At 40.8% G+C, this 24,642-nt stretch overlaps 1 protein-coding gene across 2 annotated transcripts in view; it reads left to right on the top strand.

Moving 5' to 3' along the window:
- The window catches only part of abca4a (ATP-binding cassette, sub-family A (ABC1), member 4a), a 30,800-nt gene that overhangs the window by 3,172 nt on the left and 2,986 nt on the right, over positions 1–24,642 (top strand). The window contains exons 6-46 of one of the 2 annotated variants that reach the window (XM_085172449.1): positions 663–790; positions 1,306–1,503; positions 3,290–3,379; positions 4,907–5,141; positions 5,890–6,029; positions 8,225–8,341; positions 8,620–8,817; positions 10,680–10,885; positions 10,967–11,143; positions 11,352–11,574; positions 12,327–12,548; positions 12,808–13,012; positions 13,108–13,185; positions 13,339–13,551; positions 14,497–14,674; positions 14,769–14,900; positions 15,032–15,171; positions 15,284–15,421; positions 16,110–16,288; positions 16,533–16,635; positions 17,041–17,246; positions 17,542–17,596; positions 17,775–17,855; positions 18,518–18,675; positions 18,832–18,956; positions 19,131–19,229; positions 19,316–19,505; positions 19,659–19,753; positions 19,840–19,872; positions 20,083–20,188; positions 20,323–20,397; positions 20,502–20,671; positions 20,808–20,985; positions 21,088–21,203; positions 22,912–23,059; positions 23,140–23,263; positions 23,621–23,750; positions 23,843–23,963; positions 24,058–24,120; positions 24,204–24,310; positions 24,461–24,602. In XM_085172449.1, the coding sequence (XP_085028575.1) occupies positions 663–790; positions 1,306–1,503; positions 3,290–3,379; positions 4,907–5,141; positions 5,890–6,029; positions 8,225–8,341; positions 8,620–8,817; positions 10,680–10,885; positions 10,967–11,143; positions 11,352–11,574; positions 12,327–12,548; positions 12,808–13,012; positions 13,108–13,185; positions 13,339–13,551; positions 14,497–14,674; positions 14,769–14,900; positions 15,032–15,171; positions 15,284–15,421; positions 16,110–16,288; positions 16,533–16,635; positions 17,041–17,246; positions 17,542–17,596; positions 17,775–17,855; positions 18,518–18,675; positions 18,832–18,956; positions 19,131–19,229; positions 19,316–19,505; positions 19,659–19,753; positions 19,840–19,872; positions 20,083–20,188; positions 20,323–20,397; positions 20,502–20,671; positions 20,808–20,985; positions 21,088–21,203; positions 22,912–23,059; positions 23,140–23,263; positions 23,621–23,750; positions 23,843–23,963; positions 24,058–24,120; positions 24,204–24,310; positions 24,461–24,602 (5,822 nt within the window). The remainder of the gene's footprint in view (positions 1–662; positions 791–1,305; positions 1,504–3,289; positions 3,380–4,906; positions 5,142–5,889; positions 6,030–8,224; positions 8,342–8,619; positions 8,818–10,679; positions 10,886–10,966; positions 11,144–11,351; positions 11,575–12,326; positions 12,549–12,807; positions 13,013–13,107; positions 13,186–13,338; positions 13,552–14,496; positions 14,675–14,768; positions 14,901–15,031; positions 15,172–15,283; positions 15,422–16,109; positions 16,289–16,532; positions 16,636–17,040; positions 17,247–17,541; positions 17,597–17,774; positions 17,856–18,517; positions 18,676–18,831; positions 18,957–19,130; positions 19,230–19,315; positions 19,506–19,658; positions 19,754–19,839; positions 19,873–20,082; positions 20,189–20,322; positions 20,398–20,501; positions 20,672–20,807; positions 20,986–21,087; positions 21,204–22,911; positions 23,060–23,139; positions 23,264–23,620; positions 23,751–23,842; positions 23,964–24,057; positions 24,121–24,203; positions 24,311–24,460; positions 24,603–24,642) is intronic. The other variant, XM_085172450.1, reaches the window with a different exon arrangement.

Below are 24,642 nucleotides of genomic sequence, written 5' to 3'. Positions count from 1 at the left end.
TTTAGGAATTCCAGAGTTGACAGGCAGGGAGTGGCAGAAGTGATCAGGAACGGGAAAAAAGAGACAGAGGAGGAGAAAAGAAAAAGGGGAAAAATAAGGAAATATTTGAGATTAAACCTCTTGGCTAAAACATATTTATAATTGTCTTGATTCAGCATTTACTGCTAGTATTTTTCTTTAATGACATCAATAACCCACCCACCACCCACCACACACACACACACACACACACACACACACACACACACACACACACACACACACACACACACACACACCTACACACGTTTCGGCTTCGTTTGTTTAATTTGTGTTTAGAGTCATTTCCAACAAGTTCATCTCTAACCTTGTTCATCAGGGGCACAGCCTGGATAAAAGCCAAAACAGCACTTTGCTGGCAATGCAGCCTTCATTCATGCACAGACAGGCAACTGGAAATTGCGTCATTTAATGAAACACATTTGTCACAACTTGCCCAATATGTGTTACTATGAAACTAAGCTTTTTCCAACTTGTCCAGTTTATCCAGTTCCATATCAAACAGCGAACAGTTATCTATCTAGCCATGACAGTCATTCACTGTGAAAGGTTAAAGACAGTTAAAGACACAAAACCGTTCTTATGATTTTTCCATTACACGAACTGCCTCTGTTTGTCTACAGGTCGAGGGGTAAAAGTGGAGACTATCCTGAAGGATGATGAGACTCTGACGTCATTCCTCCTCAGAGACATTCCTCTGACCGAGTCTGTAGTGTATCATCTAGTTAATGCCCAAATCAGGCCTGAACAGGTACACGGGTGCTCACACACATGCATAAACACACGCACATAGCCAAGGGTACACAGTGTGACATTTTACCATTAAGAAGTCAAGACACTGATATTGCTTCATACCACCAAGGCAAGGATTCTGGTGGAGTACAGTATGGAACACAAATGGTAGAAAAACAAGGGAAATATACAGGCGATCAGTGGTCATGACAACTGCAAATTAACCATCATGAAACTGACCACGGCCCATTGTTAGTCAGTAGTTACCAGTTTTAGTCATTATGCAAATGTAGTGTTTATAAAGCTGGGGAAACTTGCAGCCAGCTGAGACTGAAGATGCCACTTGGATGTCCAGATGAACAGGAGTTGGTTACCTGGGTGATTAAGCATGCATCACGACAATATACAGCTGTTTAATTCAAGACAGAATAAAAGCTAACAGACAAAAGACGTCACAGAGCAGTGACATACACATCCGATTGCTGCTGTTTTTGCTGATGTCATCTGAATCCGCATAAATCTGCTTTTTTCCAGTTTGCTTTTGGAGTCCCAGACTTGCATTTAAAAGACATTGCGTGCAGCCTCAACTTGCTCGAGCGATTCCTCATTTTCCCCAGCCGTCGAGGACTCTACGCAGTTCGCAACGCCATGTGCATCCTCACTCCACAGCGACTACAGATCATCGAGGACAAATTCTACGCCAATGTCGACTTTTTCAAACTTTTCCGGCTGGTGAGTGTTGGTTTTGTTCTTGATTTTAGAGAGCTGATATGGAAATCACCAAGGATCACTGGCTTACCTTTTAAAAAATAGTTGCACAATTTAAATTTCATTCTGGCTCAGTTAATCTGGGAGCACTCAGTCTGTAATTATATCTTTATACCCTTGACTAAACTATCTATTGTGCACTGAATGGATACACTTAATACCACAATTTGGCAGTGATCTGGTTGGTTCATGAATAGGCCGTATAGAGCTGTATTTGGATGCATCCAGTTTGGGATCTTGCCATGTTTAAAAATTCATTTGGATATTCATTGGGTAAGTCAGCCATGTGCTGGCTAAGCGGCTTGAGGTCAAGCTGGCAAAGGGCAGTGTAGGATTTGCCAGGATATGATTTCAAAAACAGTTATCAAACAGTATCATAAACTGCTGTGTTTCTAATTCTTACATACATGTAGTTGGCAACCAACAAAAACACATTGAGTAAAATATGAAGTAAATGAAGTAACATGACTAGATTATACCACGAGTTTCTAGTATATTGTAAAAACAACAGGAGAAAAACAGTAAGAGGTACCGTCATGTTTACCATAATGCATGATTCTCCACCTTAAGCTCAGTATGTCCCGTCGTGCTTTTGCACGTTTTGTGTTTTAGACTCTGATTGCACTGCATTCATAGTTTGTCCTCCAGATCAAAACCCAACAAGCTGACACACGCCTATTGTGTCCTGACATACCTCCTGTTCAAAGTCAGGAGATACAAAGGATAAACAGATGTTAGTATTTTTATTAGAGCTATGACTCATGGGGTGGGGCAAAATAAAAATTCTCTGGGAAATGCAAAAAGCAAAGTAAACAAGGCGTCGTTCCCCAGGAATGTACAATGTCAAATACACTACTTAGTGTAGTGAAAGATGTCTTTAATTTTCCCTAATGTATTTGATGAGCTGTAATTGCCTCATAAAAATGAAGTGTCTATCAACATGCTTTAAGTAGGCAGTAGTGATACAAACAGTTAGTAAAGGAGCAAGCTTTGGCCAGTGAGACAGACTTAGCCTCTTTCGTTGATTAGCTTAGTTTAGAGACAGTGCTTTCTTTAGAAAGCAGTGCAAGTAAGAGTGAGAGTAAACACAAACCATAAACAAGCAGCTGAAAACAATGGACACCCGTCTGCCTTATATTCATCCAGGTGCAGGAATATGGGACTGGGCCAAGTGAGTTTAACTGTATGAACCTGTCTGTCCGCTAATTCTTTTAAGCCTCAGTGTGTTCTTGCCACTCTGTGCACTCTTAATACCATTATTTTTAACCTTATCCTCCATTGTTTGTTGTGTAGTTTGACTTCAGGCACAGGAATAGCTGAAAATATTACTGCCCGGCTTTGGAAATTTCATTCAAATCACACATCCTCCCATTTAGTGTCCGCGTGCACTGAGATAGGAACATATGTCAGAGCGGAAGGATGTTTCCACTGGTGATTCTGTGTCTTGGCCTTCTTCTGCTTCCTGAACCTTTAGCCTATTGTGTTGTGAACTTTCTGGAAGTTCTCTCGGCAAACCAGCAAGATCCTTGGTAGAAAGTAGCACTTAGATGAACATAAGAGAAGGGTTTTACAGATGGTTTTCAAAATTCTGTTTGCATCACATAATATCAAATAAGACATAAGACATAAGACCATAAGACAGTGGCTTTATGGGAAATGTGTTCATTTTGAGAAGTACAATGCTGGAGGTTTACAGCTTTTGTATGAATGCAAAAGCAGAAAATGTTCATTCATTTGTATTTCTCATTAGCTTCCTCTTGTACTGGACAATCACTCAAAAGGCATCGACATTCACTTCTGGGTCCGGGTTGTCTCCTCTGCCTCGGACAAACTGAAAGAGGTAAGCCCCGGCTCCAGCAGCTCAATTCAAAAGTTCACCGCCTGCTATTTTTAGTTGTCAGGAAACAGTTGCTTCCTCTGGCCTGGCTTTTTACGCAAACAGACAGTAGGGGGATATTATCTAGTGCGTATAAGGAAGGCTAAATTCAGCCCCCCAAAAACAGCAAAAGCAGATAGATCATCATTATGGGACCATTCACTGGAAAAACGCCCCGCAAACATAGCAAAAAAGACCTAGGCTGCGAGGACAGGTAAAAGTCTCCAGTCGGCATAGATTAAAAAACCCTGGTGATGAATGAATGTGTTAGTGTATGTGTTTTTCTCACTAAAAACTCTATGAACACGATTTTCCACTTATTTTAATTGCTGTCATTGGAACAACAATTTTTTCACACCTTAGCAGGCCTCAGCTTAGTGATGGCCAAAGAGCCAAATTTATTGTACGAGTGTGACTTAAAGTTAGAATTAGACGTGCTCACAAACTACCATTTATGTCTGTATGTGGAAATACTGTTTTGTTTGTTGTGGATGTTTCCATGGGACATTCATTGAAACTGACAGTCTGGCATCCTGTTGGCGAGACACTTGTCTCTCTCAGGACTATAGAGAGCGTATGATCCAAGTGGAAGGCATTAAAATAAACTCACTCTTTCTTCTTTTTAAAAATTAGACATTAAATATTTGTCAAAAGTTCCAATAATTGTTGAATCATGCACCTGCCAGCTGTTATTTAGATATATCATAACTGACTAATTTTGATACGTATGCTAATCATGTGTAAAGGATATACTGGATATTTAGTCCTCTGTAGAGGGTAGCTTGATATAACAGAGCCCCCTTTCTCTTTTTATATTTATTGTATGTATTAAGATCTGTAAAAATAATTTTTTTTATAATATTGCACATGTCAGTTTTAAGTAATTTAATATCTCAGACACTAAAACGTTTAACAAGTTAATATGGAAGATGTAGAAGACTGCAGCCGGGTTACACAGAATCTCGAGGATATTTTTAATGCAGTGTTTTAGTGGCTGTGCTGACCCTGTAATAAGAGGATAAAATATATGGACAAAAGTACACATTACACCTACAGGAGCTGCTCAGCCAGGAAGCTGCTGGCACGCAGTTTTTGTGATGATAGTAGTGCGAGATGGGGTTTGGAACATCTGGCCACTTTTATGCACTTCCATTTACTGTTTACAGCTGATCATGGAATATCTAGGAGGGAAGAAGAGCTTTAACAAATATTTGTAAAGGCAGACTGCATGGCTGGTGCCTGATTGTATACACTCTGGCTGAGCTGAAAACACCTGAAGATGCTTTTTCCCATCAGGTGTATACTGTTTACACCTATGACAGAAACTGGATGTGTAAAAAACACATTTACACCAGCCTATTTATAGATTTCTGCTGAACATATCTTTATCATAAGATAGATAGAGAGATAACTGCTAGATTATATCTAAAAGGTTTTCATCTTCTTTTTTTGTTTGTTGAAGCTTGAATGATTCTTCTTATCTCTCTGCAGTTGTTCCAGAAGAGTAGCTTCAGGGAGCTCATCCAGGTCGTGACTCCTCTCTTCCAGAAAAATCTGTCTTTCAGGGAAGTGATGGCTGCCGCCTCCAGCCTTGTATGCGGGTACACTGAGGGGGCTTTCTCCCGAGTCACCTCCTTTAACTGGTATGAAGACAATAACTACAAAGCCTTCCTGGGTATCGGCACTGGGTGGGCACAGAACCGTTACACATATGATAACAGCACCAGTGAGTACACCATATACATCTGTATTACCTTGTATGACAGACCAAACTAAAAGTACTGTTCTTGAGACTGCTGCCGTTCTTTTTTGGAGTAACCTTTAATTTGCAAACCCTCTAGTTTTGTATAAGAGTTGTGATTTTAACCCACTTTGCTGATTTGCAAATTCTCTTAAAACCCATATACAAATATATCAAGTTTCTTGGAGAACTGGGCTCAGATCTTCTGTGGATTTAGCACATGGTCTCCCAATACTTTTTCTCTTCATGCTGTGGAAGGAAGAACTCCAGCAATGTGTTGACCATGATGAGAGGCTTTTTTGTTAGATCATTACCTACTATAAAGTTGATCTGCATAAAGCCAGTGTTGCTGGAGTTTTCAGCTGTCAGTCGTGTTCCTGCTTTATGCAGTTTGGAAGTGGAGGAAGTTGCAGCAGCATTTCTTTACTTTCACAGTCTGCATGTGGATTGCCCATTGTCAGCTGGATAATGGGCTAAAACAATGGATGGATTGATGCATGGCTGAATGACTGAAAAACTGTCTACTCTCATCTTTATCAGCAAATTTTAATTTGATCTCCACCCTGCCCAACCTATGCAACACATTTAGATGAGCATAAAAATAATTATGCACTCTGTAATTGGTTTCCAAATAATTCTTTGTACCATGGCATCTTTAATAGGGTTCTGTTTAAGTGCCTAGCTTGACCTATATTGCAACAGCTTTTACATAACAAATAATCTTTCCCTTCAGCTCCTTTCTGCAATGACCTGATGAAAGAACTGGAGTCCAATCCTGCCACCAGGATTGTGTGGAACTCTGTGAAGCCCATGCTGATGGGACGGATCCTCTATGCCCCTGACTCTCCAGCAGTCAGAAAGATCATACAAAATGTAAGCGGCATTTAGGAGATGACAGGTGGAGCTCATGGTGTCAAACCAAAACCTTGTTCTATGGAATAAAAACAGCTTTTAAATAGTTTTTAATGAGCTCTGACTGGTGATTCTGTGTGTTTTTATGCAGTTTTTATATCCAGATTTGTATCTATTCAAAGTAAAGTATGTTTGGCTAATAAATGCACCTATTTGAGCAGTTCAAAATAATTGCCCAAATAAGTGCTTGGATGGCTGATAGGAGGACTTTGGCAGCAACAGTTGAGATACTTTATTATAATTCAGCCACATGTACTTCAGAGATTTCAACTATAGCAGGTATGTTGTAGTGATTCAGATAACACAGGTGCCATACAGTCAGCATGTTAAAGCGTAGCTTGATGTATTTAATGCCTGGTAGATTCCAACTCTGATACTAATACGTGAGGGATTTATTGCACATTTTGTACATTTTAACAGTGAATACTGAAATAACTTGGTAGTTAACAGGATTGAACCAAGTAAAGAGACATAGTTAAAATATCTAAAAAATTGAAAAATGTATCACAGATAACCCCCTTTAGATGATTTGTTTTACTCAGTAACCTCCATGTCTTTGTTTGTCTTTTGGTGCAGCGTCCACTGTAGTGAACAATGCGTTTTCCTTCAAAAGGGGATCAGCTTTCATCAAGTCATGTCCAACCTTTTGTGTCTAGATGTAGATACGTGTTGGTCAAAGGCCTTTGAGGGGCGGGGGTGGGTTGGTAGCGGTCATGGATGGTTTGATCGCAATGCAAGAGCACAAGCTGATCGGCTATGGTGAAACCACGGCGCAGTCTAATGCCGCCGTGGCCTTTTTAACTGTTGTGTAAGCAACAAAGTGTCTCCTTAAGGATGTGTGATCGGACACAAAAGAGACACACAAAAACGTGCGTTTCCCCCTTCCCAACCTTTAATGACCTCTTTGTTTTCCTCTTCTCTCAGATTGCTAACTTGATTGGTCTAGGGATGTAATGAGCAAGGGGTTAATCCATTACTTTACAAGACTGAAAACATAGCCTCTATAGGCTCTTTGTTGTCATGCTCTCAGCTCCTGTCATGCATCAGCGTGTTTCATAAGAAAGCGAAGAACCATGCGCTTAAACATATGTTGTCACGCTTTATGTGACTGCCCTTGTTTTATGTAAGCCATGTAGGTCTTGTCTGTACTGTATCCTGCCGTTACCGTGCTTATTTTTCATTTGTTACACTGTAAGAATTTATCTTAAAGTGCAAAGTCACATACTTCAGAGCCTTCTTTTTACTGGAAAGCATAGATAGAGGCATATTTATTCTGCGAGGGCACAATCAACATCCATTTTTATCTTTACAGTGTCTCTTACATTAGATGCATCATATGTGCTGCTGTGTCTGTATAGATATTCATATTCAAAGTTGCACGTCAGCTACTCGAAAGATACTTTGATTGCTTCCTTTGATAAAATTATGGAACTAAGTAATCCCCCCTAGCTCCCTTGTTCTCCCCTTTTGCCTGCTGTTTTCAAACTGCCTCATGGGCTGAGGAAGCACTCACTTGTGGGAACCTGACTGGGATTCACTGGGCAGGCTGAATGCATTCAGCCAGTTGTCACCAACAGCCTCCATTGTCACCCCGGCTCCATTGTCCCCATTGTCACCCAAAATCAGACACACACAAGGGGAAGGCGTTTAATTGGGTGTACTCTTGAGTGCTTTCATCCCCCACTGCACACGGCTGAATGCTGAAGTAGCCAGCCTTGGGTGTGTGCCACACAAAGCACTGTAGCGTACCCATACGCACATTCAGGGTTTTAACGATAAGCGTGTGGTAAATATTTGTTGCACAGTTGCCGGTTATCTATACAGGCCGACAGGAATTCTTTGTGTGAGAATGTGTGTGTTGTCTTTGCTGATCCTGTTTTCACAGGGAGTTTAATGTGGGAATGGTATGTAGCGGGAGATTAGGAGATCTGTGACAGAGTGTGTGTTTGAAGGTCTGAATGTTGTGTACACACGTGCAGATTTAATGAACTTGTTCATTTCTTCTGTATATTGTTTGAACTGTGGTCGTGTTTGTACCTGTTCCTATGTTACTGATTGTTTTTCCATTAAGATATGGGGAACAGTTTGAATAGCTTTGCCTCGCTTTGGCTAACGCTTTCCAACTACTGACATGCTCATTTGCATGTCTCCCGTAGGCTAACACTACCTTTGAGGAGCTGGAGAGGCTGAGGACTATGGGGAAGGCCTGGGAAGAAGTTGCTCCTCAGATCTGGGCTTTCTTCCAAGATGGAGTCCAAGTCAAGATGATACGGGTAGGGTAGTGTGTGAATGAAAAGGTGTCAGTGATTGAGGCTCATTTAACATCAAAAGATAACCACAGAGTAGATTAGCAAAATATTAATGTCCTAATAAAGTGACCTGTCTTCAACAATCTGGTACCTATCAGTCTAATAACTTTAGATAACAGTAACATTATTGCATGCTTTGTTCTTGTCTTGGCAGGATTATCGTGTTCCTACTGGTTCTTGCTTGTGTTAGTGGGAAAAAAATAGTTAAGTAAGTGTGATGACCCTTCTTCCTTTCATTTCAGGACACCATCCGTAATCCTTCTGTGATGGATTTCATCGACCGGAGTCTGGAGATGGCGCCTTTCTCCTCCAAGCACATCCTCAACTTCCTGCACAGCGGCCCCCCAGAGGAACGCCCAGATGACGTGCCTGATTTTGACTGGCGGGACATCTTCAACCTTACAGACCGGGTGATTCGGATGCTTAACCAGTATGGGGATGTGAGTGGCTGTTGCTTTTTTTCTTGGGGGATTTAGCATTTTCTTCCTGCGGTCGCCTCTCCAGTACCAGTCTTCTGTTTTTGTGAAGTGTGTATCAGTGTGTGGAATTATACTGACTTGTCAAAGGGAGCTTGGCGTTTCTAGATGAATCCAAAGTGTCAGAATAATTTTTGCAGAGTGTTTTTTTTTTTTTTAACCTTTTCACCTGTCGGACTTTGACAGTAAGAGTGCAGACTGTTGTGCAATTTTCACTTCACCTGAGAAGGTGACAGGCCTTTTCATGACATAATCCAATTATTCACAGGTCCTGTCACCCGCTGATTTCAGTGCCCTGGTTACCTAACCGCTACGTGCTCAATGCAACCCTTGACATGATCTAAACATTTAGATAGTGTCTCTGGGAACTGTAATTTGTCCCCTTGTCCAAAGACATGGAAATCCACCCAGGTGGGCCTGAGCCAGAGCAGCAAACTGGCTGTCAAGTCTCTTTTGTTTACTGCTGATTGAGAGGGAGGGTAAAATAAAAGAAAAGCATCACAGACCATCTCTTGTGAGTCCCCTCCACTATGAGTGGGCCAATGTGTTTGAAACAAAGTTACCCCTTTCCCTGTACAGGCTGAGCAGGATGAGAGGCCTATCACACTTGGGGGTGACACTGGGGTATCTGGGGGCATGGTTGGGTAGATCGTTGGTGCTCTGTTTTTGTCCAAGTTGAAGCTTACAGCACTTCTGTGTGACAGGGAGAGTGGGAACGATTGAGGCCGATTAGATACAGCTGTCACTCTGTCCACCATCCTTTATAAAGAGGCAACAATGAACGTGAGCTTGATGGCTGGCTGAGTCAGGTTGGTGGCACGCATTCAGATCTCACCACCCAGTTGGGCTGCAGTGTTGTTAGTTGGATGCTTGATTAGATGAAGGGGAGGCCTTTTGGATTTGGAGTAGTTTTCAGTACGTGTTCTGGATAATGGGTTTATAAATGCATACTGTAGATGAATATACGTGGATGCATATGTGTGTTTGCACACAAAGAGGTAAATATTTTTGCTCTGGCGGGATCCCTTTTGAAACCAGGCTCTCACTATTTGCATTCACTTACAGTGAATCGCTGTATCAGACACGGTTTTCAGTGAAGAGACAACCACTGCAATGCCACTGCACATGTGCGAAGATACACACATGTCTTTGTGACTCACTAGCCTCTGTTGTCTTTAACATTCGAGCCATTCTGTTAGGTTTGGTTTGAGTAATGGCAGTATTTGTCTGTCACTATGGAACAGCCACAAATGAAGTTTTGATATTCACAGTTCTCCAAACTGATTGAATTCAAGACTCTGGTAATGTACTTTTCTCTAGCATCAGTCATTTTTTTCCCTTTTGTCTTCTTATAACTTTTACTGAAGACTTTTACACCGGTTAAAAGTTTATCCTGTACGTTTTTATTCATTTGGTAAATGTTCATTTGATTGAACTTGTCGAGGTTCCAAACCTTATTGACCATAAAGACAGATTAGGATTAAACACAAAGTGTTTATGCACCATTTTGCATTTAATCATCATTATTAATCTCTGGTGAAGGTTTCTTCCTGTTAAAAGGGAGTTTTTCCTTCCCACTGTCGCCAAATGCTTGCTCATAGGGTGTCGTCTGATTGTTGGTATCTTTACCTTTCAATGTAAAGTGCCTTGAGGCAACTGTTCTTCTGATTTGGTGCTATATAAATAAATTTGAACTTAACCGAATTTTTGATAAATGTTCATTGAATCCTCTGGTAAACTCAAGCATTGACGGCACAACCTGTTAGGAAACTTATTTTGAGTTTTTGAGTTGACTGTTTCTCTTCTGTTCCCTCTCTCGCTCCCAGTGTGTGATTCTGGATAAATTTGTGGCTGTGCCTGATGAGGATACCGTTACGTACCGGGCGTTAGGCATGCTGGAGGACAGAAAGTTCTGGGCAGGCCTCGTCTTTGTAAATATGTACTCCTGGACTACTAATCCCCCGCCTCATGTTAAGTTCAAGATCCGTATGGATATTGATGCAGTGGAACGCACCAATAAGGTCAAAGACAGGTTAGGATGAAATTCTACTTAAATTTGTATTTAGTGTCACACAGTAAACACGTAGGAGCTAAATATGCGTGTATTCCTCAGATACTGGGATCCAGGCCCCAGAGCTGATCCTATGGATGACCTCCGTTACGTTTGGGGTGGCTTCGCTTACCTGCAGGACATAATAGAGCATGCCATCATCAAGACACAGACAGGAAAGGAGCGGCCGCTGGGTGTTTACCTACAGCAGATGCCCTACCCTTGTTATGTGGATGATCTGTTAGTGGAATTATTATAATTAAAGAATGCAAATAATTACATTTAACAGTCATTGCAGATCATAGCTTTTACTTTCAAGGTATAGCAATAAATTATCTGTCCATGTGCCAAAATTGATCTGTCTTGGCAGGAAAGCTTGTGAGATGTATGCAACAATCACTGCACATTTCTCCTTCATCACTTTTGCCCTCTTTGTCTTCCTTTAAAGCTTCATGCTGACTCTCAATCGCTGTTTCCCCATCTTCATGGTTCTGGCCTGGGTCTACTCTGTGTCCATGATTGCAAAGAGCATTGTTCTGGAGAAGGAACTGCGGTTGAAGGAGACGCTTAAGGCCGTAGGGGTCACCAACGGTGTCATTTGGTCCACCTGGTTTATTGACAGCTTTATTGTGATGGGCACTAGCACAGCTCTTCTTACGGCCATCATCATGGTGAGAAAAAAGAGCTTAGCTTTTTCTAGGAGCTCCTTTTGTGTCTGGGCTTTTATTCAACTCATCCAAGCAAATATCCGATTACCAACAGCTCTCTCCTTATTTGCATGAAGTTGCAATTTAACCATTTAGTTTTGCACCACAATCTGGCATTTTACCAGAGGTAGTACGTCAGTGCATCTGTTATATAACGCACCAGTAAATCATGACTTACACTGTGAATCATTACAAGTGTTTTACCTTGAAATAATAAATGGATAATAGTTTCTCACTGAACCCATAAATCATTAATGAAATAACTGTGAATACTGTGATATCATGGGAATTATGTCAGTGTCTTTGCAGTAATGTGCCGGTGAATAATTAACACTTCTAAGCCACAAGTTCTCTCATGTAGACAGCAAGTTACTCGGCAGGCACATTATTGTAAAATGGGCTGTTGTGACATCTAGTGGGAGTATTGTGTAAAAAAACAAAAAATAAATATTAAAACTTCCAAATTATGTGTGAAAATTCATAAGTATTTCTTGTTTTTGTGGTGATTATTTATTAGCTCTTCTTATCTTATATTCTCAAAATTTTCAAAAGCTTCATAATGACTTAAAACCCATTAAATTTGGTTTTGGGGAAATAAATGAGTCTTTCACTTACCCAAGCCATCAAATATTTATTTTAAAGACCATTTTTCTTCCAGTGTACAAGCACACTGAGCATCTAAACATCATCCATGCACTTTTTTGCCTTAACTACAGGGAGGCAGGGTGTTGAACTACAGCAACCCGGTCATCCTCTTCCTGTTTCTGCTCACCTTCACCACGGCCACCATCATGCAGTGCTTCCTTCTCAGCGTCTTCTTCAACCAGGCAAACTTGGCAGCTGCTTGCTGTGGTATCATTTACTTCACCCTTTACCTTCCGCACATTTTCTGCTTCGCCTGGCAAGACCGCATCACCAAAGACATGAAGCTCCTGGTGGTGGGTGTCTCAAGTTGAAAGCATGCTTACTAATAATGGCTGTTGTTTAGTTTTAGTTATAGAACAGGATTAGCTCATTCGAATCATTAATACTTACACACAGTATGCGTACCAACCACAGCTACTTCTGTTTCCTTACTTTTAACCCTGATGCAGACTTAGGAACAGACAACAGGAATAACACATGAGACTACAGATGCTTGATAGACTTGCTTTAAATGTCAAGCGAAGATAATCTTAGCACTGATTCCTTTCTCAGAGTCTACTATCTCAAGTGGCATTTGGGTTTGGGACAGAGTATTTGTCAAGGTATGAGGAGCAGGGTCTGGGTCTTCAGTGGGATAACATCCAGACAAGCCCCCTGGAGGGGGATGAGTTCTCCTTCCTCACTTCCATCTGCATGATGGGCCTGGACACAGTCCTCTATGGGGTTCTGGCGTGGTACCTGGACAATGTATTCCCTGGTTAGTGTGTAGGAGAATATTTAAGGGTCTTGTTACAGCTATTTCATTATAAATAATTGTGTTCATTTATTTAATACGATTTATTTTCATCATAGGACAGTATGGAATTGGCCGTCCGTTTTACTTTCCCTTTCTGCCCTGTTATTGGCTCAACACTGTGGCTCCAGCTTCAGGTACGTTTGCTATTATACATTTCCGGATGCTTTTTCGTGGGAGGGTTAACTTGTTTGAGAGTGGATATTGCAGACAGATAAGAAACAGTCATAAATCGAATATATTGTTTTTGTCATCTAGCAACAAACTAATTTAAATCTCATTTCCCAAAGGCAACACCAGAATGGAGTTGGATAAAAAAGGCTTTGATAATCTTGCAAACAAAGAGAAAGGAGAGCAAACAAAAGAAGAAGATGGAATCCATGATCAGGAGAATAGCCCAGAGAAAACCAAGGGTAAAGAGGATCCACCTTCCTGTGAGCATCACGACCAGCGTGAAAGGCTGGGGAAGGAGAACAAGCCCGAGAAGAACCAGGAGCAAGACGGTATAACGGATGGAGCAGCTTTACCACAGTGTATAAAAATACAACACGCTTCTACATTTAACTGTCTGCTACTTTCTCAATTTAAAGAGCAAATTACAGCATATTTTTCACATCTTACTATAATGATCGTAGCATATGTATACAAGTCTGTTCCCTCTAAACACATGAATCAATCTGAATGAAACTTACTTTATAACCTACAAAGGGTATCAGGATGATCAAAATCTGCTGTATGTTTGTTGTTTACATTGCAGGTGTGTTTTCACTTCCAAGAAAACATAATTTATTCAACACCATTCACAAGGCTACTGAACCCTATCCTGTTACGCTAGTATCAATCCAGTGCCATCTTTAGTGTCACTATTATTCATATTGATATGGTTTTTATCACTGTATACAGTGATATGATACATGATAATAACTTGATAAATCAACATACATGTCTGTGTTTTCATACATGAGTGAACTAGCTTCCTCCCATAGGGTGCATTTTGGCCAGTACAGTTAATTATGTATTTTATGACTTGGACTTATGTAATGTTTCTCCAGGCAAACAGCTGATTTCAATGCAGGATCAGGGCTCTCTTTCATTGCATTCACTTCGCCCCTCATTTTCCATTTATAACTGTCAACATTACCTGTGTGGGAACTCAGTGTCCTTGTCTGTGTTTACACTTGCTGACATTTGTGAATGTGCACGGCTAACCCTTCAGGTTTATGCTTAGTTAATAAGTGATGGAAACGTTTCCTTTGCACTGTATGGCATTCCAGTTGGCTGAGCTCATATGTTCCTTCCTGCTTTCATTTGGGAAATATTACATTTTTTTAATTTACTGAAAAACATATATTCTGTCACTCAGTATTCAGTAGTTTTCTTTTGTCTTGCATTATTAACTCCATATCTAGACAAATGAAAGAGAAGAAATGTGTCTTTGGTGTCCACAGAGCAGCCTTACTTCGAGGCAGAGCCAGATGATCTAGTAAAGGGTGTCTGCATCAAGGACCTGGTCAAGATGTTCGGTAGTTGCTTCAGACCGGCTGTGGATGGCCTCTCCATCAGTTTCTATGAGAGCCAGATTACTGCCCTTCTGGGGCACAATGGAGCTGGAAAGACCACCACTATGTATGCCAAACAGTACATAGATGCCCATCGATGTATATCTATAGACTAAAGAAAATAGACTAATATCTGTTTTCTTCTCTTCTGTCTCTCCTAGGTCTGTCTTGACTGGTATGTATCCTCCCACCTCAGGGACAGCCACCATTTATGGGAAAGACATCCGCACGGACATGGACACTATCCGACAGTCTCTGGGAATGTGTCCTCAACACAATGTCCTTTTTCAGTAGTATGTGCTTCCTCATATATTAATAACAAAAGTAGTTTTTGGACATGTTACATGAGCAAACAGATATAAAGATAGCACCGTACTGTATAGCTGGATCACTGTTTCTTTGTCTTTCTCTTGCTCTTTATCAGTATGACTGTGGCAGAGCACATCCTCTTCTACTCTCTGCTGAAAGGCCGTCCAATAGCAGAGGCTGAGGAGGAGGTGGAGAACATGCTGCAGGATCTGGGTCTCCCTCACAAGAGGGATGTACTGACCCAGAATCTTTCAGGTGTGTTTGGAAGCAGATGCACACATAGATCTATCAAAGCTCACTGTAATGCAGACCACACACACACACACACGCACACACAATAATGTATAATGATGGTGTTCTGTTCAAGGGGGCATGCAGAGGAAGCTGTCTGTTGCTCTGGCTTTTGTTGGCGGGGCCAAGGTGGTGATCCTGGACGAGCCCACATCTGGGGTGGATCCCTACTCCAGACGTTCTATCTGGGACCTGCTACTCAAATACCGTGCAGGTAACACTGATCGACATTTTAGACGAGTATTGGTATAAATATTTTAAAAACGTTACTGGTTTTTAAAATATTTATACCAATGTGTTGTATTTGCGATTGTAGATTGTACTAAGAAAACATTATTATGTGTTACACGAAAATATTCTGAGTACAAGAGTGCTCATACAGAGAATTAATTACCCAACCCGACTATTCACATTAGAAGAAATCTAAAATGAAAATCATTAAACACACTTAGCTCGACCTGTTACACAACATGGCCTGTAGAGGTTAGACGATGAATAAATCTGACTGGTCTGTCTAGATGGCCAGCAAATAATTAAGCTTAGATCCTGCACAAGTCATTATAGCAACAAAACCACTACCAACAGCACGTATTACACTTTTCTGGCATACCTCATATCACCATCATAAACTTTAACCTTGCTGAACTAAAACTTTAAAGTAAAATATATATAAATATTTTCTATTACAACTGACAGATGCCTCCAGTATAACATGGATGACTGTGTTTAATATATTCTTGGGCGGGAAGGATTTATGACACCACAATCAGACCAGCTCCACTGAAATCGCCATAATAAAAACGAGTTATTACTCAGCTTTGAAAAGCTTTTCTTAAATCAAACGCATATTTCCATTATTCAGCCTCTCTTTATTAAATTCTCTCTCTCTCTGCTGTTTGCAGGGCGCACAGTGATCATGTCCACCCATCACATGGACGAGGCTGACCTGCTGAGCGACCGCGTGGCTATCATTTCTCAGGGTCGCCTCTACTGCTGCGGTTCCCCAATCTTCTTAAAGAACTGTTTTGGTGCTGGCTTCTACCTCACTCTTGTACGCCGCATGAAGCATGACACTCTCAAGGTGGGAACTAAGGAAGAGGGAACCTGTTGTATATTTGTGCATTATCCTCTTTAAAGTTATAGATGTTGTAGTTTTGCAAATTAAAGTAAACCTGGTTTAAAGTTAAGTTCCTTCCTCCTTATAACATTTGTAAAACCCCCAACATTACAAAGAAAACACAGCGGGATTTCTTATTTTTCTGATGGTATATTTAACACTGCGACACAGCGATTTCTCATTAATATCTTGTTACCGTGTCCTTCAGCCTAGCTGTGACTGCACAGAGGATTGCTCGTGTGTGTGCTCGAAATGTTCGACATTTAAAGCGAACCGGGAGGAGAGTCACACCCCTGATAGACAGATGGATGGTGAGTCACATTTAGAAGACTTACTGTGGGAAAAGCTGGCCATTAATTCATTATATTGTTAGTATCAGAGATCACTCTGTTATGCCGACACTATTGTCATTTTCGTTGAACCTGTTTTTAGGCTATTAATCTAATTATTAAGACTATAGGGCACACTCCCTTTGCCATGCTGATGAATAATACCTTTACAATGGATTGCAGTCACTCTGGTTACTGTATCTGCTGACAACACACCTAGAAACGCCTTGTATTCACTGTGAAATACTGTGACCTATAAAATTAAAATCATTATCATTATTAGTGTGAAAATTAAGTGCACTGAGTAAAAGATTAAATGCAAAGAATAATGTGTAAAAGGCCGATTTAAGGCAAAATATAATTCTTATCTTATCTTCTTATCTGCAGGTAACATGGAAAGCATCACAGCCTTGGTCCATCATCATGTGCCCCAGGCACGCCTGATTGAGGCTATTGGCCAGGAGCTCACCTTTCTTCTGCCCAATCGTAACTTCCAGCCCAGGGCTTATGCTAGCCTCTTCAGGGAGTTGGAGGAAACTCTCTTGGACATCGGCCTCAGCAGCTTTGGTGTGTCTGACACGTCTCTGGAGGAGGTGGGTGGAAAAAAATAACCCTGAAAGTAAAAGCAGTAGTTTCAATAATAGGGATAATATCAATACCCATTTACGTTTGCAAATTAACATTGTGACTCCATAACTAAAACTAGAAATAAAGAAGCAAAAAATAATTATTATATCTTTAAAAACCGGCAATCTGTCACTGCCTGGCTGTCTCTGTAAAAAGATACATTTTATTTAAACTTTTTCAAACACTTTTTTAAACATTTTCATTAAACTTTCTTCGTCTTATGTCCTGAAATTAAAATGGATATTTATTTATTTTTTGCAGATCTTTCTGAAGGTCACTGCAGATGGGAATGCAACCAAGAGGAAATGTTTTCAAGGTAAAGCATGAACAGATTGTAGAAAGAGCTCAATCTAGGGCAGAATTTTCTTTTCACCACTTTTTTTCTTCCTGTTGATTTATCAAAGCCTGATTGGAGCCTGACAGTTCTGATTGTTTTCTCAGTCCACCCATAATTATGTTATATGTCCTTCATATCCATTCTTTAACTCTCTCAGACAACAAGTCATGGCAACAGATTTCTCGAGCTAGTCTCTGTGGATTCAACAGAGTCGCTGTTGATATGGAACCGCTAAAAGGTGACAGCGTCTTTAAGCTCACAGCTCTGGCCAGTAGCTGCTGTTGTGAGGAAAACAACAGTTATTGTGAAGGTTACACTAAAAAGGAAATAACATAAAGAGATTTCTGCATGGTAAAAATGAAAGTACTTACTAACAGCTAGTTAGCCTAGCATATATAAAAAACATGAAAAAGCTGACAAAATATTTGTAATAAAGTTTTCAAAAGCTTAGAAACATTTTATACACAAAGGAAGTGACCATTAATTACTCTGGTACATAACGGCTCCATTAGTAGATTTGAAAAGGCTAACATACAAAGCCATGCTAGCTGTTTCCTTCTGCTTGTAGCATTTGTTTTCAGCTAACTAGAACCTCACCAGGCCAGAAAATCCCATCAGTCACTGATGAAACTAACATTTAAGATTATAAGATGCTCTTTTAATCTCGTTTTATGTATTTGTTTCTACTACTTATTTTGGCAAAGGTTATTCCTGGCAACAGTGTAATGCAGAGAGCTTCAGCTTTGCTATTAGGCCAGCCAAAGTCAGGCTACTGAGCACTGCTGGCAAATGCTTTTCGGTCACAGTGAAGACTAAACATGCTTGGCTAGCTCACTGGCGGCTGTAATTTAGCATTGAGATCTCTGGTGGAAGTAATTTTAATTTAAGCTTTTATTTCAGAGTCCAATGGCCAGAGTACATGTGACACATCAGAAGGCAGTGCAGGCAGAGGATCCTACCAGGTCAGAGGCCTCTGTCTGACCACCAAACAATTCTTTGCTCTGGTAATCAAGAGGTTGCATCATGCCACACGCTCTTACAAAGATTTCATTGCCCAGGTAACCTTCTTATTTTATGATATCTTAATAAAAGACATTGTCATTATCATTATTATTTTAAGAACTACCATTGCCTTGGACGGCTGTGGAAACAAGCAAAGTGCACTATGTGTTTCAGCTGTGTAAGATTGGTTTTTGTTTTTCTGTTTTTGGTAGATTGTCCTGCCTGCCAGTTTTGTTTTCCTGGCACTGACATTCACTCTGATCGTTCCACCTTTTGGAGAGTATCCGAGCCTGACCCTCAGCCCATGGATGTATGGACAACAATACACCTTCTTCAGGTATGCACTAGGCCATCATGAAAGGTTTAGCTGTTACGAGAAGATGTACCTGTTCAGTTGGGTTGATCAGTCTGGCTCAAATAAAACATCTTTCAACAAATGTTTGTGTAAAATGTGTAAATGGACAGAATTTTCAGATTTTTGCTATTTTGTATTACACTTTACCCAATGTAGTAATGAGCGCCCTCCAGATGCTCAGATGAGGTACTTCGGCGAGGTGCTGTTGGAAAAGCCCGGCTTTGGGACTCGGTGCATGGCGGATGAACCGCTGGAGTAAGTCAACTTAACAGAACTAGCGGTTCTTGCACTGTCTTGTGTGTGTTTTTTGTTTAACATTAGTTACTTTCCTCCATTGGAAGAGATTTCCCATGTAACAACATCACCACAGAATGGGAGATGCCCTTGGTCAACCCTGCTCTCATAGAAATGCTGGCCGGCACAGAGTGGAGCTCCCTGAGACCGTCTCCACAATGCAAGTGCAGCACACCTACAAAGCTCACCATGCTTCCTGTGTGTCCTGATGGAGCTGGAGGGCTGCCACCTCCACAGGTAGGTTACGTAACTGATACTGAACATGACCACATTATGTGCATGCAATTATACTATAAGTACAACGCTAAGATCCATAAGTGGAATTACATCTGCATTCGATCCACTGCTGCTGATAAGTGTTGACAGAGAAATCCTGTTCCTATTCCTCAGAGGATCCAGTCAACAGGAGATGTCCTCGTGGACCTAACAGGCAGGAATATTTCAGACTACCTGGTGAAAACCTACCCTGGAATCATCAGAACCAGGTGTTTTGGACAAGTTCTTGCCAGTTGTTTTAATATAATCCAGGGTGAAAACAATATCTAATTTCTGCATCTGATTTTTTTTTCAGCTTGAAAAGCAAATACTGGGTGAATGAACAAAGGTAATTTAAATTTGAATCAAACGAATTTATTGGAAAATCCATTTCAGTCCAGATAGTGGAAATGTCTGACATGGTTGTGTCTGAAGACGTTGTGTTATGTGCAGTGGTATGGTTCTTCCTCTAGTGGTTGAAATAAGGTAATAATCTAAGTATGAAAGCAGGCAGATTACTGAAAGGCTCTGTCAAAGGGATTTTCTGTGTGGCATCCAGGTACGGGGGTATATCAGTGGGAGCACAGCTCCCTGTTTTAGGCGTGGAGCCAAAGACCATCCAGGACGTAGCAGGTCAGCTGGGACGACTGCTCAATGTAACAGGGGTAAGCCTTTGAAGCCAAATACTATGTTTTTTTCTGTGGAGGGTCTGAGTCATTGTCGCTGTATCTCTGTTTCTGCATGTTTATCACTTTGTTGCTTTGTGATTATTTTTTAAGCCTCAAATTTGTGCTTGCAGGGAAAATACTCGAAACAAACGCTAGAGGATATAGGGACGTTCTTTAGGTACATGGAGACTGAAAACAATGTCAAGGTCAGTTAATTAAATGAAAGCTTTGTCTCTAAAATTAACTTGCCTACACAATATGAACATGCTGTTGTTTAGGAATCAGCAGCAGCATCTATTACTTTTTGCAGGTGTGGTATAACAATAAAGGCTGGCATGCCATGGTATCTTTTATGAACGTGGCCAACAATGCAATCCTCCGTGCAAACCTGCCCAGAGAAGCTAACCTTGCTGAATATGGAATCACTGCCATCAACCATCCTCTGAACCTCACCAAAGAACAGCTCTCTGAGATCACTGTGTGAGTCAACGTCAGCCAAGTAGTTATCACCCCATCTTATTTCAAGGGCTTTTTAAGAGAGCCAAAAAAGACATTTGTTGCACAAAGATCTCCTCAAACAAATAAAAATAAATCCATCTCTCTCTCATTTTCCCAGTCTGACCACATCAGTGGATGCAGTGGTGGCCATTTGTGTCATCTTTGCCATGTCCTTTGTCCCAGCCAGCTTTGTCCTCTATCTCATCCAGGAGAGGGTCACTCAGGCCAAACACCTGCAGTTTGTCAGTGGTGTCAGTCCACTGGTGTACTGGATGGCCAACTTTCTGTGGGACATGGTACTGCAGCAGCATTACATTAAGACTGTGAGATTTCAGTACAATCAAGAAGATCCGTCAGTAGCTTTTTGTAAACACTGGTATTTCTGTAACCCTCTTCAGGTTAATTATTTCATCAGTGCAGCAATGGTGGTGGAAATTTTCATCTTTTTCGACAGGAAGTGCTACACCTCACCAACCAACCTCCAACCATTAATTGCTCTGCTTATGCTTTACGGGTAAGCTTTAATCTTTTTAGTTTACTGTTTTATATGTGTGATTTTCGTGTAATAATTATGGATGTGCATGACTAGATGAATAATTGTCACTGATCAAACTAGTCGGTGTCAGACGTACTAGTCATTTAATCCAGTTCTTAACATTCTAATTGATTCCCAGTGCCAGTAAACTGTCTTAGCTGTTATTCAGCCATCTGCCACCAGGTGGAGCTGCAGCCCAAACAATATTGTTGAAAAATGTTAATCTAGGCATGAGATTTTTGTTAATTTTTGAGATTTTCTTAAGGCAAAAGAATACGATTGTGGAGACAAGTGGTTAAATGAGCTTTCTCTCCCTTAGAGATAGGGTGAGGAGTTCAGTCATTCGGGAGGGGCTCATCGTAGAGCTGTTACACCTTCATATTGAATGGAGGCAGGTGAGGTGGTTGCCTACTGGGTGACGAGGACACAAGGTAGATCCAGAACACGCTGGAGTTCCCAGGCCACATCCCTCGGCTAGCCTGGAAAACCCTTGGTGTTTCCCCAAATGAGGTGAAGGACGCGGCTAGGTTTCACTGCCGCCCCGGACAAGGACGGATGATTTATTGTTTCTTGTTATTTCAGATTTGCACTTTTATTGTGGTTATTTTATTGGTTGTCATTAATTGCAGAACAATGTGCTTCTTTAATAATGCACAGCACAACGCTGTGCGCAACACTTTTTATCTGCGATTTATTTGTTTTTTTTAATGTTAATTTGTGATATTTTAATAATATGTAAGCATCTGTAGTAAAGTGTTTTCATATCATATTTAATATCAGTTTATTCTTCTACTTCTGCGACCGTTTGGACTGTAACGTGCAGTGTTCATAATGAATGACGCGAGACACACAGTGAAACAGCACGATCGAAGAATGTGACACTGCCCATCAAACAGTCCTCAAATTTAGCTCGATAGTTAGTTAGTTTCTTAGTTTTTTAGTTTTAGATTAGTCATTTTAACTTTTTCTTCTCTTTTAGTCGACTGAAAAATTAGTCGTCACCTGCAGTCACTAGTAATAATGTGGTATTGTCACAGCCACATTGTTTGAAAATAGTAAAAATGACATCTAAAGCAGCCAGTCTCTGATGTGTGATCCAGTTTTCCATAGTCATTTGTGTCCTGCAATAACCTAATGTAATTACATTAAATGTCACACCATAAACTCCAGCCTGTCCTCTAAGAGCTACATTAGATTTGCATTCTTGTGAAATACAGACAAAACAAGAAGAAAGTAGATCTGAATCAAAAGGAAACTTCAAGCATACTTCTTGAATTAATTTCACAGCTGACTGGTTTCCTAATATTGCATATATCTATCACATATTTATTCTAATATTATTTTATTATTGATTGGTTTTGAGTTTGGTCTACATGGGTAGAGTTTTTATAACCTTCCTCTGGTAAATATTTCCTATCATCTGGCCTAAATGTGAGCTACTGCACCACTGAATTCTTATTAAGCTCGTGTATATCAGGTTTTCACTACATTGCCCGGCTGGGTCATTAAATACCATGTCAAGTAAAAATATTGCAGCATTTTTGTTTATTTGGCAAAGATTTGGAGAGCACATACTGTCAAAAAAACATAAAATGTGATCTATTGCAGCGTTTTCCTCTCATCAGCATCAAGCACTGGGCTTTCCCTTTAATTGATCCTTTTTCTAATCTCCTTCCTTCTCTCTCAGCTGGTCTGTGACACCCATGATGTACCCCATGTCATACGTGTTCAGTGTTCCCAGCACAGCCTACGTCTCTTTGTCATGTATCAACCTCTTCATTGGCATCAACAGCAGTGCCATTACCTTCATCCTGGACCTGTTTGAGAGCAACACGGTAAGCCCAGTAGGTTTGTTTCTACCACTTCAACCAATTTTAATGTCAAACTTAATATTACACGTTGGGTTTCTATCTAGGCTCTGTATGGGTTCAACCAGCTGTTGAAGAGGGTGATGCTGATGTTCCCCCATTACTGCCTGGGCCGAGGTCTCATAGACATGGCTATGAACCAAGCTATAAGTGATGTCTATGCCCGCTTTGGTAATTATGAACCACACAGACTCATACCCCTCAAATACATGTAGCTATAAAATATCCTACAATGTCTTTTTAATAAAGAGGTCATCAGAAATCTCATACCATACATTTGCCGCCATGACCCGAAGCAGCTGCAGTGTTGCTGCAAAGACTGCTTAGGCAACAAGATCCCCTGGAACAGAATCAGCATTATTGCTATGCAAATGTGAACTAAAGATGCAACATGAAATATTAATGATGTGTATCTAACGGTTCATGCATTCCAGTGTTTTCCACATTAAATAGGCTGGAGAAACTTACATGAAAAGCACCAACTGGGAAAGTAGGATTTATAGGAATTTTGTTTCTACATTTTCTCAGGTGAGGACTACAGTCCAGATCCCTATAACTGGGATTTTATTGGGAAGAACCTGTTCTGCATGGGTGTTGAGGGATTTGTCTATTTCATCATTAATATTCTCTTCCAGTATCACTTCTTCCTGAATAACTGGCAAGTAAATTTACACATGTGATGAAAGTCATTGTCCAGATAACACACCAAATCAAACCATGACTGAGTAGCAATTTTTTTCCCGCTGGCAGGATACCCGATTGCCCAAAGCCTCACATTTTGGATGAAGACGTGGATGTTGGAGAGGAAAGACAGCGAATTTATCAGAGTGGAAAATCAAATGACATTTTACGTGTGAGAGACTTGTCCAAGGTCAGTGTTAGTCTTTATTAGGACACACTGTGGACAACAACTGATTTTGGAGAAAGATTTGAGCTTTATTTTTGTTCTGATGTTCTCTTACCAGACTTACACAGGAACAATTATCCCTGCAGTAGACCGAATCTGTGTCGGAGTATCACCTGGAGAGGTTTGTAGAGGTTTGGTTAAACTGATATATGCTACGGTATGTTACCTTTAAGGCTGTCTTTTTCTGCTTCCAAATATCCACAGTGCTTCGGTCTCCTGGGGGTAAATGGAGCTGGGAAAACCACAACCTTTAAGATGTTGACTGGAGACATTAATGTCACCTCAGGAGAAGCCTCGGTTGCAAGTCACAGGTTTGTACATCGCAGTTGTTCCGTGCTGAATTTGAGCATTGATGTCGAATACATTTAGTTGCTGATAATCGCCGTTGTTTTAAGTTTCTGTGATGCTGGGTGAAAAAGAAGGTTTGATACACTTCACTTATCTGCATAAATCTCTCACAGCATTTTGACCAATATCCTGGATGTCCATCAGAACATGGGTTACTGCCCTCAGTTTGATGCCATAGATGAGCTGCTGACAGGCAGAGAACACCTACACCTCTACGCCCGCCTTCGTGGAGTGCCAGAGTCTGAGATCAGCAGGGTGAGATGCAGAACTAGGTCTGACAGTTGATGGATGACGT

This window comes from Neolamprologus multifasciatus, chromosome 9 (assembly GCF_963576455.1).
Source record: "Neolamprologus multifasciatus chromosome 9, fNeoMul1.2, whole genome shotgun sequence".
Classification (NCBI taxonomy): Eukaryota; Metazoa; Chordata; class Actinopteri; order Cichliformes; family Cichlidae; genus Neolamprologus; species Neolamprologus multifasciatus.
The sequence above is the reverse complement of the archived record's forward strand: the minus strand, read 5'-3'. Positions and strand labels throughout refer to the sequence as shown.